The sequence below is a fragment of the Cebus imitator genome, unplaced genomic scaffold, assembly GCF_001604975.1.
Source record: "Cebus imitator isolate Cc_AM_T3 unplaced genomic scaffold, Cebus_imitator-1.0 Scaffold24, whole genome shotgun sequence".
NCBI classification, from domain to species: Eukaryota; Metazoa; Chordata; class Mammalia; order Primates; family Cebidae; genus Cebus; species Cebus imitator.
Genome location: NW_016107339.1, coordinates 15,070,759 through 15,086,810, shown reverse-complemented (window position 1 = coordinate 15,086,810; position 16,052 = coordinate 15,070,759). Strand labels below are relative to the sequence as shown.

At 41.7% G+C, this 16,052-nt stretch overlaps 2 protein-coding genes, 1 non-coding gene and 1 pseudogene across 13 annotated transcripts in view; 3 read left to right on the top strand and 1 right to left on the bottom strand.

Moving 5' to 3' along the window:
• Positions 1-625, bottom strand: part of LOC108300114 (class I histocompatibility antigen, Gogo-C*0101/C*0102 alpha chain-like) — a 146,390-nt gene extending 145,765 nt beyond the window's left edge. For 10 of the 11 annotated variants that reach the window (XM_037736367.1, XM_037736368.1, XM_037736371.1 and 7 more), the window contains exons 1-2: positions 430-601; positions 33-302 (exon numbers count right to left, since the gene is read on the bottom strand). In XM_037736367.1, the coding sequence (XP_037592295.1) occupies positions 33-302; positions 430-502 (343 nt within the window). In that variant the 5' untranslated portion in view covers positions 503-601. Of the gene's footprint in view, positions 1-32; positions 303-429 lie in introns of all 11 variants that reach the window. The other variant, XM_037736373.1, reaches the window with a different exon arrangement.
• A 1,419-nt stretch (positions 626-2,044) lies between these two features.
• Positions 2,045-2,764, top strand: LOC108300117 (ferritin heavy chain-like). The gene has a single exon (XM_037736375.1). It carries the CDS (start codon positions 2,160-2,162, stop codon positions 2,598-2,600), a length of 441 nt encoding a protein of 146 aa, XP_037592303.1. The 5' UTR covers positions 2,045-2,159; the 3' UTR covers positions 2,601-2,764.
• A 4,230-nt stretch (positions 2,765-6,994) lies between these two features.
• Positions 6,995-8,169, top strand: LOC108300115 (annotated as a pseudogene).
• A 2,290-nt stretch (positions 8,170-10,459) lies between these two features.
• Positions 10,460-10,566, top strand: LOC119470214. The gene has a single exon (XR_005199103.1). It is a non-coding gene; the product is annotated as a U6 spliceosomal RNA (small nuclear RNA).
• Positions 10,567-16,052: the final 5,486 nt, after the last annotated feature.

Below are 16,052 nucleotides of genomic sequence, written 5' to 3'. Positions count from 1 at the left end.
AGTGACCTGCGCCCCGGGCCGGGGTCACTCACTGGGGTCGCTCAGGTTGTAGTGGCCGGCCAGGATCCTCATGGACATTTCGCTACTCCGTGCGTCCGCCTTGAGGCAAGCTGTCTCCTGGTCCCAGTACTCCGGCCCCTCCTGCTCCAACCACGGCGCCCGCGGATCCATCCTCTGACTCGCGGCGTCGCTGTGGAACCGCTCGAACTCCATGTCGTCCACGTAGCCCACGGCGATGAAGCTCGGCTTCCCACGGCCGGGCCGGGACACCGCAGTGTAGAAAAACGTCATGGAGTGGGAGCCTGGGGGAGAGGAGGGGCTGAGACCCGCCCGACCCTTCTCCCGGCGCGGCTCCCCGGTCCTGCGCCCCGCAAACGGACCTCTCCCTCCTCCCCGCAGAGGCAGTTTCCCTCCTGACGCCACACTCACCCTCCAGGGTCTGGGTCAGGGCCAGGGCCCCCGAGAGCAGCAGGAGGAGGGTTCGGGGCGCCATGACCGCCATCTTCGGCCTCTGGGGAGAAGCTGAGTCTCGGTGGGTGACTGGGGACTTTAGAACCGGGACCGCGGCGACGCTGATTGGCTTCTCTAGAAACCCGGCACCCAATGGGAGTGGGAACTGGGATGCGTCACGAGTATCCAGGAGGAAGGACCCGACACTGCTAAAAGTGAAACTCGTTGTGTCACTTGTGGGGAATCCCCAAGGCTGCGCGTCCCCAGTGCAGACACGGCTCTCAGTGCCTGAAACCCTGAGAGCCACGCCCGGGACCTGAGACTTTGTCCTGATCCCTCTTCTCCTACACCAAGCCTCTTTGTCACACTGACTGCCCGAGTCCTGGCCAAGGATCTGTCTGTGGAAACCAGGGAGAGACCCCCCCAGGCTACGCCCAGCCCCTTCCCCTTCACTTCTCGTCCTGGAATCCCCCTCCCTGAACTGGACTCTCTGCCTCCCACTCCTTACCTCTCCACTTGGATTCTTGTACGAGGAAACTCACCACGGGGAACTTGATGCCAGAGAGTGAGCTCGCCCGGGGAATGGACGTGTAGAGACAGGGGTTTTCTCTAAACCTGGTGAAGTTTTGTCTGAAGGCACCAGATAGAGATTCTCATAGAGACCAGTTTCCTTTTTGTTTATTAATACAGTAGGTAGCACAATATTGGTAATCCCTGAACGATTAGAATTCCAATCTGTAAAAGACCTGTGTCAAAATGGAGCTACAATTAAACTCTCTAAGCTCCTGAGTTTTACTTTCCCAGACTATGGATCTGTGACTGTGGGTTGTAACATTTAAAATTATCTTCATTCACTAGTCCAAGTTTCGCTGTGTGAGCCGAGAACATCTCCTGAATACAAAGAAGCATGTTTGTTACTGTGTATTAAACCGGGAGCCTGCAGTCATCACTCAGAGTTGCAAGTGCTCCATGCAGTCCCAATGCTCTTCGCTGAGGCCCCATCGCTGCCCGTTTTCATTATGCACATCTAAGCAGTGTGCATATTTTATTTGGACATTGAACATTTTTGTAACCCTTTTTTTTAATCTTAAGGAGACTATTCGTTTTTAGGCAGTCCCACAAAATGTATTAAATATCGAATGCAAAGAACCCCCTGCTAGGCTCTTCCGCTGCTTTAGAATTCTTTCCCCTGCTCCTTTTCCTCACCTCCTGCTTCTCCAGCCCTTCTCTCTGCCCCTCTCATCCCTCACACCCACCCCTCCCCTTAGTCCCCACCACCCTGTCACTCCTGAATTGTGGCACTGACACTGTCCCTCACTTCCTGCCCATGTCTGTTCTCCCCACAGTGCTCAGCAGTCCTGGTAATGTGACTCGTGTCATTTCTTCACTTAAAATGGTTGGATTCTACCATTGTGAGTGAAAAAGTCGAGACATTCTTCGTCGAGAGTCAGCCGCGGTTTCCTGCTTCAACAGTGCTTGGACGGAACCCGGCGCTAGTCCAGCCCGCCGCCCACAGCCAGCCCTCTGTCACCTCCACACCGCGCCCTCGGACCGCTCCAAGGCCCCGCCGCCTCTCCAGCGCTGAGCAGCCGCCGTGACCACCGACCGCATCACCTTCGCAGGTGCGCCAGAACTACCACCAGGACTCAGAGGCCGCCATCAACCGCCAGAACAACCTGGAGATCTACGCCTCCTATGTTTATCTGTCCATGTCTTACTACTTTGACCGCTATGATGTGGCTTTGAAGAACTTTGCCAAGTACTTTCTTCACCAATCTCATGAAGAGAGGGAACGTGTGGAGAAACTGATGAAGCTGCAGAACCAACGAGGTGGCCGCATCTTCCTTCAGGATATCAAGAAACCAGACCATGATGACTGGGAGAGCGGGCTGAACGCGATGGAGTGTGCATTACATTTGGAAAAAAAGGTGAATCAGTCACTACTGGAACTGCACAAACTGGCCACTGACAAAAATGACCCCCATTTGTGTGACTTCATTGAGACACATTACCTGAATGAGCAGGTGAAATCCATCAAAGAATTGGGTGGCCACGTGACGAACTTGCGCAGGATGGGAGCACCCCAATCTGGCTTGGCAGAATATCTCTTTGACAAGCACACCCTGAGAGACAGTGATAATGAAAGCTAAGCCTTAGGCTAATTTCCCCACAGCCACTGGGTGACTTCCTTGGTCACCAAGGCAGTGCATGCATATTGGGGTTTCCTTTACCTTTTCTATAAGTTCTACCAAAACATCTACTTAAGTTCTTTGTACCATTCCTTCAAACAAAAATATTTGGTACCAAAAAAAAAGAAAACGTCTACCATTTTCTATATGCTTTCAATTTGTCTCATATCTTTATGTTTCTGTTCCTTCTTTGCCACTTTCTTATGTGTCAAGTACACATTTTTTAGGTTATGGTTTTAATTCTCCTAGTGGCTTTTAGCTATATTTCTTTACACTTACGTTTTATTGTTGTAAGAATGGAAACCCAATTCCTTGACTTTTCACAGTGAAGTTCAGGTAATATTAAACTGCATCCAGCAAAATAAAGGACACTTGTAACAGTAAAGTTTCATTTAGCCTACTATTGTGCTGTTATTGTTGTATATATTACACCAATATACAATATAAACTCAACAATACAGTGTAATAGTTTTTGTTTTAGACAAGCAGCCATATGTCTTTAGGAAATTAAGAAAATGAGTGTGTGTGTGATATGTGTGTGTGCATCATTTCTGTTGTTAATTGTTCCTTTTTGTGTATCTGGGTCACATCTAGTATCATTTCTCTTCAGCTTGAAGAACTGCCTTTAAAATTACATGTAGTACAGGACCCCTAGGAAATGAATTTTATGGTTTGGATGATCTAAAAATGTGTTTATTTGCCTTCTTCCCCCCACTCCCACTTAGGAGTGAGAGCATGTGGTGTTTGGTTTTCTTTTCTCATGTTAGTTTGCTGAGGATGATGGCTTCACACTTCTTCCACGTCTCTGCAAAGGACATGAACTCATTTCTTTTTATGGCTATGTAGTATTCCATGGTACATATGTACCACTTTTTCTTTATTCAGTCTATCATTGATAGGTATTTGGGTTGGTTCCATATCTTTGCTACTGTAAATAGTGCTGCAGTAAACATACATGTGCATGTGTTTTTATAGTAGAATGATTTATATTCCTTTGGGTATATCCAGTAATTAAATTGCTGGGTCAAATAGTTTCTGGTTCTAGATCTTTGAGGGATGGCCACACTGTCCTCCACTATGGTTGAACTAGTTTACATTCCCACGAGTGCTTTCATCATTCTTGTTTAAACACCTAACAGGCATCCTAACCAGTGCAACATGGCAAGAAAATGAAATAAAAGACCAATAGAAGAACCAGGCATGATGGTTCACACTTGTAATCCCTACATTTTGGGAGGCTGAAGTGGGAGGATCATTTAAGTTCAGGAGTTTGAGACCAGCCTGATAGTGAGACCTCATCTCTACCAAGTAAAAATAATTTTAAAAGGAAAAAGATCAACAGACAGGAAAGGAGGAAATATGTCTTTGTCACCAGCTTCATTGCACATGCAGAAAACACTAGGAAATTCTGAAAAAGTCTCTGGAATTAATTATGGAATTTGCAAAATAGTTCAGAAAATATATGTAATAATCCACTTAGGTGAGCATGAAAAGACAGCAAACAATACTGGTCATCAAAGAAGTGAAAGTAAAAACCACAATCAGAAACCACCACACATCCCCTAGAATAGATAAAGTTAAAAAGACATATGATAAGTCTAAATACTGGCAAGAATATGGAACAAATACCAATGTCTGTATTGCTGGTATGAATGCAAAAAATGTTGCAGCTGATTTGTAAAGCAGTTTGGCAATTTCTTACACAGCTGCCCATCCATTACCACATGACCCAGCAATTCCACAAATATGTATTTATCCAAAAGAAATAAAAGTGTAAGGCCACATTTGTGAACAGTTACTTATAGTGGCTTCATTAGTAACACAGCCTAACTGGAGTAATCCACATGTCTATCAACTGGAGAATAGAGAAACCAATGAATAAACTGGGATTCCAGCAATACTCAGCAGCTGCTCAGCAACAAAAATGAATGAATGGCATCATCTCAAACACTGTTATGCTGAGTGAGAGACCAAACAAAGGACTACATCACATATGATTGCATGTCCATGAAATTCTAGAAATTTCACTAATGCAGTGACAGAAAGCAGAGCAGTGGTTGAGTGGAGGGAAGGGCTGGGGGTGGGAGGCAAGGATTAAATAGAAAGGGGCATAGAGAAAGTTTTTAGGGAAAAGAAACTGTTCTCTACAGTGCCACAATTCTGGAGTGACTGGGTGGTGGGAACTAAGGAGAAAGGAGGGAGGAGAGGGGCAGAGAGAAGGGCTGGGGAAGCAGAAGGTGAGGAAAAGGAGCAGGGGAAAGGACTCTAAAGCAGTGGATCAGCCTAGCAGGGAGTTCTTCGCATGTGGTGTTTCTCTACTGACCAGTGTGGTACTTAAACGACTACAAATAATTACCAATATTCACCAAAAAGCACAGATAAAACTGGTAAATTTTATTATGTGTAAATGAAAGGAGGAGGAGCTGAACAATGAGAACACATGGACACAGGGAGGGAAACAACATACACCAGAACCTGTTGAGAGTGGCAAACGAGGGGAGGAAATTTAGAGGACGGGTCTATAGGTGCAGCAAACCACCATGGCGGACAGCATGTATATAACAAACCTGCACATCCTGCACATGTATTCTGAATCTTAAAGTAAAATAGAATAAAATAAGTAAAAAAGAAAGTGCATGTCTTACATGTACACATATGTTCATTGCAGCACTAGTCACAACAGCAAAGACTTGGAATGTCCAAGTTTTTTCTTGTGAGACTTATAACCTATATAGAGTATATTACGTATAATATCTATAACATAAAAGATGGACGTTTCATAGAGGATAGATGGTTGCAAGATTTTTGTATTTATGGTCACTAGTATATTATTAACTGAAAGTGGGCCATGAACTGTTAAGAATTAGTTAAGTTCTGAAGGAAATTGAGACACAAAAAATCATTCAAAAGATCAACAAATCTCACAGATGGTTTTTTCAAAAAAAAAAAAAAAACACCTCGCCAATCTTGAGTCTCATCATCCGACGATTTCAGAACTATAGTGAATACAAAAGTAATTAAAGAACAGTCCTGGAAGTGGAGTTACCCCTAAATATGATGGCCCTGGGACATCTGGCCCTCCCTGATGGACCTCTTCCACATGGGCGCTTTCTGCAGTGACTCTGTTGCCTTGCTATTTCACTCTACCCAGTGTCCTGACCCAAGAGACAAGAGGTGTCTGCTGCTGTGTCCACATGTGGAGAAGGAAACCATGATGGTGTCAGTACATTACAAGCTTGGCATGACAGCTCACGCCTGTAATCCCAGCAATTCAGGATGCTAAGGCAAGATGATTGCTTGAGATCAGAAGTTGAAGACCAGCTTGGACAACATGGTGAGTCCCTCGTCTCTAAAAAAATATTAAGAATAAGTAAACTTAGCTGGGCATGGTGGTGGGCACTTGTATTTTCATGTATTAGGGAGGCTGAGGTGGGAAGATCACTTGAGCTCATAAATTCAAGGCTGCAGTAAGCTATGATCACACCACTGTACTCCAGCCCAGGCCACAGGGTAAAATATTGACTCAAAAATATATACTGTAAACCTTTGCTCACTATGGGTTATTTCATTTCTTATTTAGTCAATGTGTATTTTGATTTTATTTTACTGGCAGCACAATAAACCAGGACATGCTGAGACTAGAAATCACATCCATTTTTCAGTGTTAAAGAGCCAAGTCCAGGGAGGTGAGAAGGAGATAATCCTAATTAGCATTGAAGATTCAGGGACAACGAGAAGGGCTGGGCTGGAAGGTTTTTACTTGGAACCTGGAGGATGAGCAATGACATCTCTCTCTTCACCTTAAAACTCATCCTGGCCATCCACCTCCTGGGAGCAGGAGCAGCAAAGCAGTGCCACCTGGTCATCCATACGCTTCCTTTTGCAGATCACGCACAGCCTTGAGATCCACCTTTTCTTTCTATGCACCTGGGATTTTTTCACTGGTCACCAGGCTGAGTCATCTTTCTTGTAAAGCAAAAGAAGCGTGAGGTTGCTGGGGGATTAATGGTGTCATCTCCACCTTTGATGAAATCCATGTCACTGTATTCAGGGGAAGGGCCAATCCTTACTCCTCATGCAGAGAGGAGGCTCTTGCCGTGAAGGCACCTGTGGAGAGGTGAGGACCTGCTCCCTTTACACTGATGGCCAAGAGCCTGCAGATGGCAGAGAAGGCTTCCCCTTAGCTGTGTCCTATCAGGTTCTTTCAGAAGTCAAGGAGTAGACCTGCATATTGCCTCTGGTGATGTGAGCTGCACGCACACCTAGAAGTTTTACCTTTAGAAATATGCTTTTGTGAGAGTTTGAGCTGCCGGGCTGCCACAAGGTTCCCGAATCCTGCGTGCAAACCTGTCTGCAAGTCGAGATGTCGCACCCGTTCCCCCAAGCCAAGCCCTCCAACCCCAGTAACCCTCGAGTCTTCTTTGAAGTGGACATCGGAGGGGAGCGAGTGGGTGGAATTGTCTTAGAATTGTTTGCAGATATCGTACCCAAAACTGCGGAAAATTTTCGTGCACTGTGTACAGAAGAAAAAGGCATTGGACCCACGACTGGAAAACCTCTCCATTTCAAAGGATGCCTTTTCATCGAATTATTAAGAAATTTATGATCCAGGGTGGAGACTTCTCAAATCAGAATGGGACAGGTGGAGAAAGTATTTACGGTTAAAATTTTGAAGATGAAAATTTCCATTATAAGCATGATCGGGAGGGTTTACTGAGCATGGCAAATGCAGGCCCCAAAACAAATGGTTCTCAGTTTTTTATCACAACAGTTCCAACCCCTCATTTGGATGGGAAACATGTGGTGTTTGGCCAAGTAATTAAAGGAATAGGAGTGGCAAGGATATTGGAAAACATAGAAGTGAAAGGTGAAAAACCTGCCAAATTGTGAATTATTGCAGAATGTGGAGAATTGAAGGAAGGAGATGATTGGGGAATATTCCCAAAAGATGGCTCTGGCGACAGTCATCCAGATTTCCCTGAGGATGAGGATATAGATTTAAAAGACGTAGATAAAATTTTATTAAAATCAGAAGACTTAAAAAACATTGGAAATACTTTTTTCAAATCCCAGAACTGGGAGATGGCCATTTAAAAATATGCAGAAGTTTTAGATATGTTGACAGTTCAAAGGCTGTTGCCAAGACTGCAGATAGAGCCAAGCTGCACCCTATAGCTTTAAGCTGTGTACTAAATATTGGTGCTTGCAAACTGAAGATGTCAAATTGGCAGGAAGCAACTGACAGTTGTTTGGAGGCTCTTGAAATAGACCCATCAAATACCAAAGCATTGTACCGAAGAGCTCAAGGATGGCAAGGATTAGAAGAATATGATCAAGCATTGGCTGATCTTAAAAAAGCTCAGGAGATGGCACCAGAAGATAAAGCTATGCAGGCAGAATTGCTGAAAGTCAAACAAAAGATAAAGGCACAGAAAGATAAAGAGAAGGCAGTATATGCAAAAATGTTTGCTTAGTAAGGACTCAATTTTGCTTATTGTGTGATTGTATAAATGCAGTAAGAAAATGTAAAGGTTTTGTCTATTAAAAAAAAGAAATATGCTTTTGTACGCTTTTATTCTATCGATTCTCCTTGAAATGTATATTGTGTGGTAAAGCTTCTTATAGTGTGCATTTTGCTGATTGCTCCCAAGGTGCAGTTTAATATGTATTTCTATGATCTGTATTGCCTCTAAATTGGTAATTGGCTATGGAGGTTAGCTTAGAGTCAAGCTTCACTTCTATTTCACTTGGACTTGTTTGATAGTACCGTATTGTATTCTTCCAACAAGAGGAAGAACCTCACATTAGTTTTTCTTTTATTGTGTTGTTAATTGCCACTGCTGTTCAATTGTTAAATCTGTTAATTCCTATGGGTTGCAAAAGAGTTATTATAGTCTCAGTCTCTCATTCCTTCCTCATTTATTATCTGAATAATTTCTAAACTAAGGTATTTACCCTCCTCTACTGTTTACTACTAGAAACTTGTTTGAGAGACTAAGCCAAGCATCTACTCATCTATGACCCAGCAATTGCACTGTTAGTTATCAACCAATTGAAATTCATGTGTGTGCCAAAATTTATGAAAACATTATTCATGCCAGCATGATTTGTAAAATCTAGATACAGCAGTGAAGGGGAAAGTAGCATGAGCTATTTATAAAGTGGAGCTTTGGACAGCCATGGCAGTGAATAGGCTGCAGCCACACACAGCGAGATGATGAGACCCAGGGGCATGATGGTGACTGTCTAATGCCATTTAACTAGAATTGGCAGAACTAATCTGTATTAGGAACCAACGATGGCTAGTCTAGGGTAGGGAAGGGTGGTTTATACAGAAACCACCCTTTGAACTTATACATAATATTATTAAACACCCAAAAGTGTTTCCGGGAGGCTGTGATTGCTGTACTTGATGTGGGTGTTGTTTGCACGAGTGTTCACTTTGTGAAAATCCACTGCCCGCTTGTGGATTGTCCTCCTTTCTCCATGCATGCTGTCCTTCACTCAAATATACATTTCTGAAGTTTTGAAACAATTCTATCTACAGTAAGAAGAATCACTCCTACTTCACATCCTTGGAAATTCTGTATTGAAAAAATTAGTGCAATTTTTTTTAATTCCAGGAAATAAATACATATGAAGAGGAGAATCTACAACAAGAGCTGTAGGTTTGGGAGCTGACACCAGAACACCTTTGGAAATGGCTGTCGAGCCAGGAACTAGGAATCAAAACCCAAACAAGCCCAAGCGGGGTGGAGGATGTGAAATGATGCCCCAGTAGTGCATGAATGAATGCGTCATGGGCAGTGGCTCATGGCTTGGCTGGCCAGCCACGAACTTGGGAAAAAGAGTTGCAAAATTAGGAGGTGGAGATGAGAGATACACATAGGCCTCTTGATATAGTCAGAGTGTGTGAAGATAGTGGTTGTGTGTGGATGCCTTCTAGAGGGCCTTTAAGGGGCTGGGGCTCCCTGTAATCAGGTGGGCAAGATGGCTTGATGGATAACACCACTCAGCCACACAGGGCTTGCTTATGGACAAAGTGGCTGTGGTGACTGGGACGGACACTGCATGGGCACAGCAATGAACTCACCACTTACCAAGGCTGACCTGGCAACTGCCACTGTTGAGGGCCCAGCCTGCCAAAAGCTGCCCAGCTGTTTCTTTGGACAGAAAAATTAAACAGGCAGTGGTAATTAAGAATAAAATAGCATTATGACAGATAAATATTCCACTAAAGATACAGTAGAGGTTTAAGTAATTGTGAAACTATGACTAAGATAATGTCAATGGGAAGGACTTACTACAAGAAAAAGAAGTTAAAATGGCTGTAAAACTTTATTTCCCTTCAGGCATATCCAGAATGTTTTACAGATAAATTCTGCCAAAACTTCGAAGAAGGTTACTGAACTTATGCATAATATTCAAGAGAATGAGGAAACACAGAGAAAGCCAGTGAACTCATTATTGTTTATGCATAAATCGCATAGATTCTAAAGCCAGCTAGGGAATACATAAGAGAAAAGCATGATAGGATAATCACTTCTAAGTAATTAGATGTAAAAATACTGAGAAAAATAGTTGTAGACTGTGTCCACCAATGAGCTATAAGCAAATTAAATATCCTGCCCAGGCTATGTATCCCAAGAATAGAAGAATATTTAAACTTCAACTCTGTAATGCATTTTACCACTTAATTAAAAAATAACAGACAGAGGTGATCACATTTCACTAGATGTGGAAACTACTACAGATGAAATCCAACACTCCCTCTCACCCACATTTCTTCAGTTATCTCCACTTTTAATAACTTGCGATATGTGCTCGCTTTGGCAGCACATAGATTAAAACTGGAGCAATACAGAGAAGATCAGCATGGCCTCTGCACAAGGGTGACACACAAATTCATGAAGCCTGCTATATTTTAACTCTCAATAAACTAGGTATTGAAGGAACATATTTCAAAATAATAAAGACCATCTAGGACAAACCCACAACCAATATCATACAGAATGGGCAAAAGCTGAAAGCATTCCCCTTTAACACCAGCACAAGACAAGGATGCCCTCTCTCACCACTCCTATTCAATATAGTATTGGAAGTTCTGGTGGGGCAATCAGATAAGAGAAAGAAAGGATATTCAAATAGGAAGAGAGGAAATCAATACGTTTGTTTGCAAATGACATGATACTATAACTGGAAAACCCCACTGTCTCAGCTGAAAAGCTTCTTAAGCTGATAAGAAACTTCAGTAAAGTCTTAGGATACAAAATCAATGTGCAAAAGTCACAAGCACACCTATACACCAACAATAGACAAGGAGAGAGTCAAGTCATGAAAAACTCCTATTCACAATTGCTACAAACAGGATAAGATGCCTAGGAATACAGCTAACAAGGGAATTGAGGGGCCCCTTGAGCAGGTCCTTGAAGCTCAAGGAAATCAGAGAGGACACAAAAAAACGCTCCAGGCTTATGGATAGGAAGAATCAATATCTCGAAAATGGCCATACTGCCTAAAGTAATTTATAGATTCAATGCTAATCTCATTAAACTACCATTGACATTTTTCACAGAATTAGAGGGAACTCTTTTAAAATTCATATGGAACCAAAAAAATATTGTATAGCCAAGACAATCCTAAGCGAAAAGAACAGAGCTGGAGGCATCATGCTACTCTACTTCAAGCTATACTACAAGGCTACAGTAACCAAAACAGCATGGTACTGGTACAAAAACAGACACATAGACCAAGAGAGCAAAATAGAGAACTCAGAAAGAAGATTCCACATCTACAGCTATGTGATCTTCAACAAACCAAAACAAGCAACTGGGAAAAGATTCCTTATTTAAGAAATGATGCTGGGAGAACTGGCTAGCCATATGCAGAAAAATTAAAACTGTACCCCTCCTTACACCATATACAAAAATTAACTAAGATGGATTGAAGACACAAATGTAAAACCCAAAACTATAAAAACCTTAGAAGAAAATCTAGGCAATAACATTCAAGACACAGGAACAGTCAAATATGTCATGATGAAAAAGTCAAAAGCAATTGCAACAAAAGCCAAAATTGGCAAATGGGATCTGATTAAACTAAAAAGCTTCTGTACATCAAAAGAAACTACTATCAGATTAAACCTACAAAGTGGGAGAAAATGTTTGCAATCTATCCCTTTGACAATGGTCTAATATCCAGAATCTCCAAGGAGCTTAAATAAATTAACAAAAAACAAACAACCCCATTAAAAAGTGGGCAAAGGACATGAACAGACAGTTCTCAGAAGACATTTACATAGCAAACAAACATATGAAAAAAAGCTCCACATCACTGATTATTAGAGAAATGCAAATCAAAACCACAATAAGATACCATCTCATGCCAGCCATAATGGAGATTATTAAAAAGTCAAGAAACAGGCTGGGCACAGTGACTCATACCTGTAATCTCAGCACTTTGGGAAGTCGAGGCGAGTGGATCACCTGAGGTCAAGAGTTCGAGACCAGCCTGGCCAACATGGTGAAACCCCATCTCTACTAAAAATACAAAAAATTTATCTGGACATAGTGGTAGGTGCCTGTTATCCCAGCTACTCAGGAGGCTGAGACAGGAGAATTCCTTGAACCCAGGAGGTGGAGGTTGCAGCGAGCTGATAAGGTGCCACTGCACTACAGCCTGGGTAACAGAGTGAGACTCCATTAAAAAAAAAAAAAAAAATTCAAGAAATAGCAGATACTAGCGAGTTTGCAGAGAAATAGGAATGCCTTTACACTGCTGGTGGGTTTGTAAACTAGTTCAACCATTGTGGAGGCTGATGTGGCCATTCCTCAGAGATCGAGAACCAGAAATGCCATTTGACCCAGCAATCCCATTACTGAGTATATACCCAAAGGAATAGAAATTATTGTATTACAAAGATACATGCACACATATGTTCATTGCAGCACTATTTACAATAACGATGACATGGAATCAACCCAAATGCCCATCAATGATAGACTGGATAAAGAAAAATATGGTACATATACACCATGGAATACTGTGCAGCCATAAAATGGAATGAAATCATGTCCTTTGCAGGGACATGGATGGAGCTGAAAGCCATTATCCTCAGCAAACTAATTTAGATACAAAACACAAAATGCCGCATGTTCTCACTTATAAGTGTGAGCTGAATAATGAGAACACATGGACTCAGGGAGGGAACAACACACAGTGGGGCCTGTCATGGAGTGGGCTGGGAGAAGGAGAGGGTTAGGAAAAATGGTTGTGCATGCTGGGCTTAATACCTAGGTGATGGGTTGATAGGTGCAGCAAACCATAATGGCACACATTTGTCTATGTAACAAACCTTCACACCCTACACATGTACCCCAGAACTTATAATAAAAATTTAAAAAGAAGTTTTTCAAATAGTGATCAGAGCTCCACCAAAAAAAAAAAAAAGAAGAAGAAGAAGTTGTGATCAGATTGGGCCTGCCCAGATAATCCAAAATAATCTTCCCATCACAAAGTCCAAACCCTTAATCATATCTGCAAGTCCCTTTTGTTCTGTAAGATAACATATTTTAAAGTTCTGAGGCTTAAGGTTTGGATATATTTGTGAGGTTATTCATCTGAGTTTCACAGTGAATATGGTGGCTGAATAACGTTTAACATTAGTTAAACTCTTAGAAGGTGGAAAGAGAGTAAATAAAAGGAAGCATTCCATAAAGAGAGTATAATCAAAGATTAAGCAAACGTGTGTTTAATCCTGTGAAGGAAAGAGAACAACATCTGCTCATGCTACCCTGGAGTGTCAGATGCTAAAGACAAATGATGATCTTAAAGGTAGCCACAGAAGAAACACAGATCATCTGAAAAGGAACTGGATTAGCATGTAGCTGACTTCTCCTCATCACCCACAGCAACCAGAAGAGAGAGCATCCCTTGAAGAGCTCAGGGAAGAGCAATGTCAAAGCAGAAATTCGTGGCTGGCAAATCCATCTTTCAAGAATAAGAGCAAAATAAGGACATTTTAATATAAATAGGACTGTTGGTACATTGGCAAGTTTCCTACTTTAAGAATATTTAGGTCATAAAACATATAGGAAAAGAAGAAAGAATAGGAAGAGGGGAGGGAGGCAGTGAGGGAGAGAAGGAAGGAGGGAGAGAGGGAGGGAGGGAAGAAAGGAGGGAGGAAGGAAGGAAGGAAGGAAAAAAGGAAGGAAGGAGGGAATGAAGGAAGGGGAAGGAAGGAAAGAAGGAAGGAGAGGGGGAGGGAGGGAAGGAGGAAGGGAGTGAGTCAAGGAGAAGAAAGAAAGAGAAAGAAAGAAAAGAGAAAAGAAAGAAAGAAAGAAAGAAAGAAAGAAAGAAAGAAAGAAAGGAAGGAAGGAAAGAAAGACAGAAGAAAAATTAATTGGTAATCATAGGTAGATGTAAATCAATATTGTCATTATAAAATATTAATAATGTAGAGTTAAAATGAAAAAATTATGTAAAGTACTTAATATTTTGTTGTATTATTACTTCCTCATCCATCTTCCCATCCCTACCTAGGCTGTGCCATCCATGAGGTCTGAGGAAGTTTTATTTCTTTTTCTAAGACTCCAATTCATGGAGTGCAGTACCCAAGATAAGGTAGAGATTTGATGAATGTTTACCAAGTAAAAACATTTCCTGAAGACAATTTCAGGCCAGGAATTGTGATGCATAAGCACAGTTCAAAAGCAGCTGAGGGGAGTGACATCAGAGAACATGATGGCATAGAAAACTCCAGGAGCCCAGCCCCCCACAAGAGGGATGACACAAGAAACAGTAGGGTTTGGGAAAGCTTCCGTATTCCTAGGAATCTAGATAGTCTTGTACATGACTAGTGAGGTAGTCCCTTGTTCACACGTCTAGCTGACTGTCTATAATACACAAGCAAGAAGTAAAGGCAAAGGCAGAGTTGTAAACGGCCCAACTGACTGATGAAGGCATGATCCCCACACACCCAGAGACTGGTTGAAAAGACTGGAAATTGTTCCCTTTTTGGCTCAAGACATTTAAGGAAATCTCTGTCAAAACACTAGAAGACCACTGAGCTAACTGAACAGAGATTTCAGTGACCACACACAATAAAAACACAGTCTATACAAAAATAGTTTAGAAAAATGTAATTTCCAGTTACCACATTATAATATTGAAAATGTCTAGTTTTCAACTTCAAAAAACATGAGTTATGTATGTATGAATGTATGACCCCTTCACAGGAAAAGCAATGGACAGAAATTGTTCCTGAAAAATGCCAAGCACTGGACTGACTTACTAGACGACTTTAAATCAACAGTCATAAACACAGTCAAAGGGCTGAAGGAAATAACTAAAGAAAATCAGGAGAACTACATTTCACTAAAGAGCGAAAATCAATACAGAGGAAAAAATTGTGAAAAGGAACCAAATGGCAATTCTGGAGCTGAAATGTACAGGAAGCAAAATAGAAAATTCACTGGAGGGATTCAAGGGCAGATTTCAGGATGCAGAATGAAGAATCAGTAAATGTGAACATAGGTCAATTGAAATTGTCCCATTTGAGAAGCAGAAGGGAAAAAGTATGAAGAAAAATCAACAGAAGAGATCTGAGAGACAACATCAAGCATATGCGTTTGGGAGTCCCCAGAAGGGAGAGGAAAGAAGTGTGGAGGGAGAAAGAATATTTGAAGAAATAATGACACCAAACTTCCAAAATTTTATTACAAACAGGAATCTGGGTATCCAACACATGCAAACTTGGAATATATTCATCAGCCTCTTTGTTATTGTGACAAAATACACATAAACACAAAATCTACCGTTGTAACCATTTAAGTGTACAATGCAGTAACATTTGGTAGATTCACAATGTTATGTAGCCATCATCCCTATCAAGTTCCAGAGCATTTTCATCACCCTGGAAGGAAACTCTGTACCTGTTAAGCAGTCACCTTCCACTCTCCCCTGCCACCAGCCCCTGGCACCATTAACCCAGTTTCTGTCTCTCTAGATTTCCTTCTTCTAAATATTTTATGCAAATGGAATCATAAAATATATGACCTTTTGCGACTGGCTTCTTTCATTTGACATGTTTTTAGGTTAGGGTTCATCCAAGTTGTAGCATGTATCAGTACGTTATTCCTTTTACGGTCAAATAATAGTCCATTGCAGAATAGATTACATGTTGTTTATCCATTCATCAGTTGATGGGCATTTTCTTTTACATTAAATAGAGAAAATAAAAGAGGAGTTACAAACCACCCCCTGCCCAAATACTTGCTTTTCTATTTACCTATGAAGTTACTTTTAGCTGTGTACTTTTTTGTTTCATATGGCTTTAAGTTACTATCTAATGTCCTTCTATTTCAGCCTGAAATAAAAGGCTCCTTTTAACATTAATAGTAGAATAGGTTTATT

Coding starts and splice junctions, on each gene's coding strand:
- LOC108300117 (XM_037736375.1), top strand. CDS start 2,160: ATGTCTTACTACTTTGACCGCTATGATGTGGCTTTGAAGAACTTTGCC.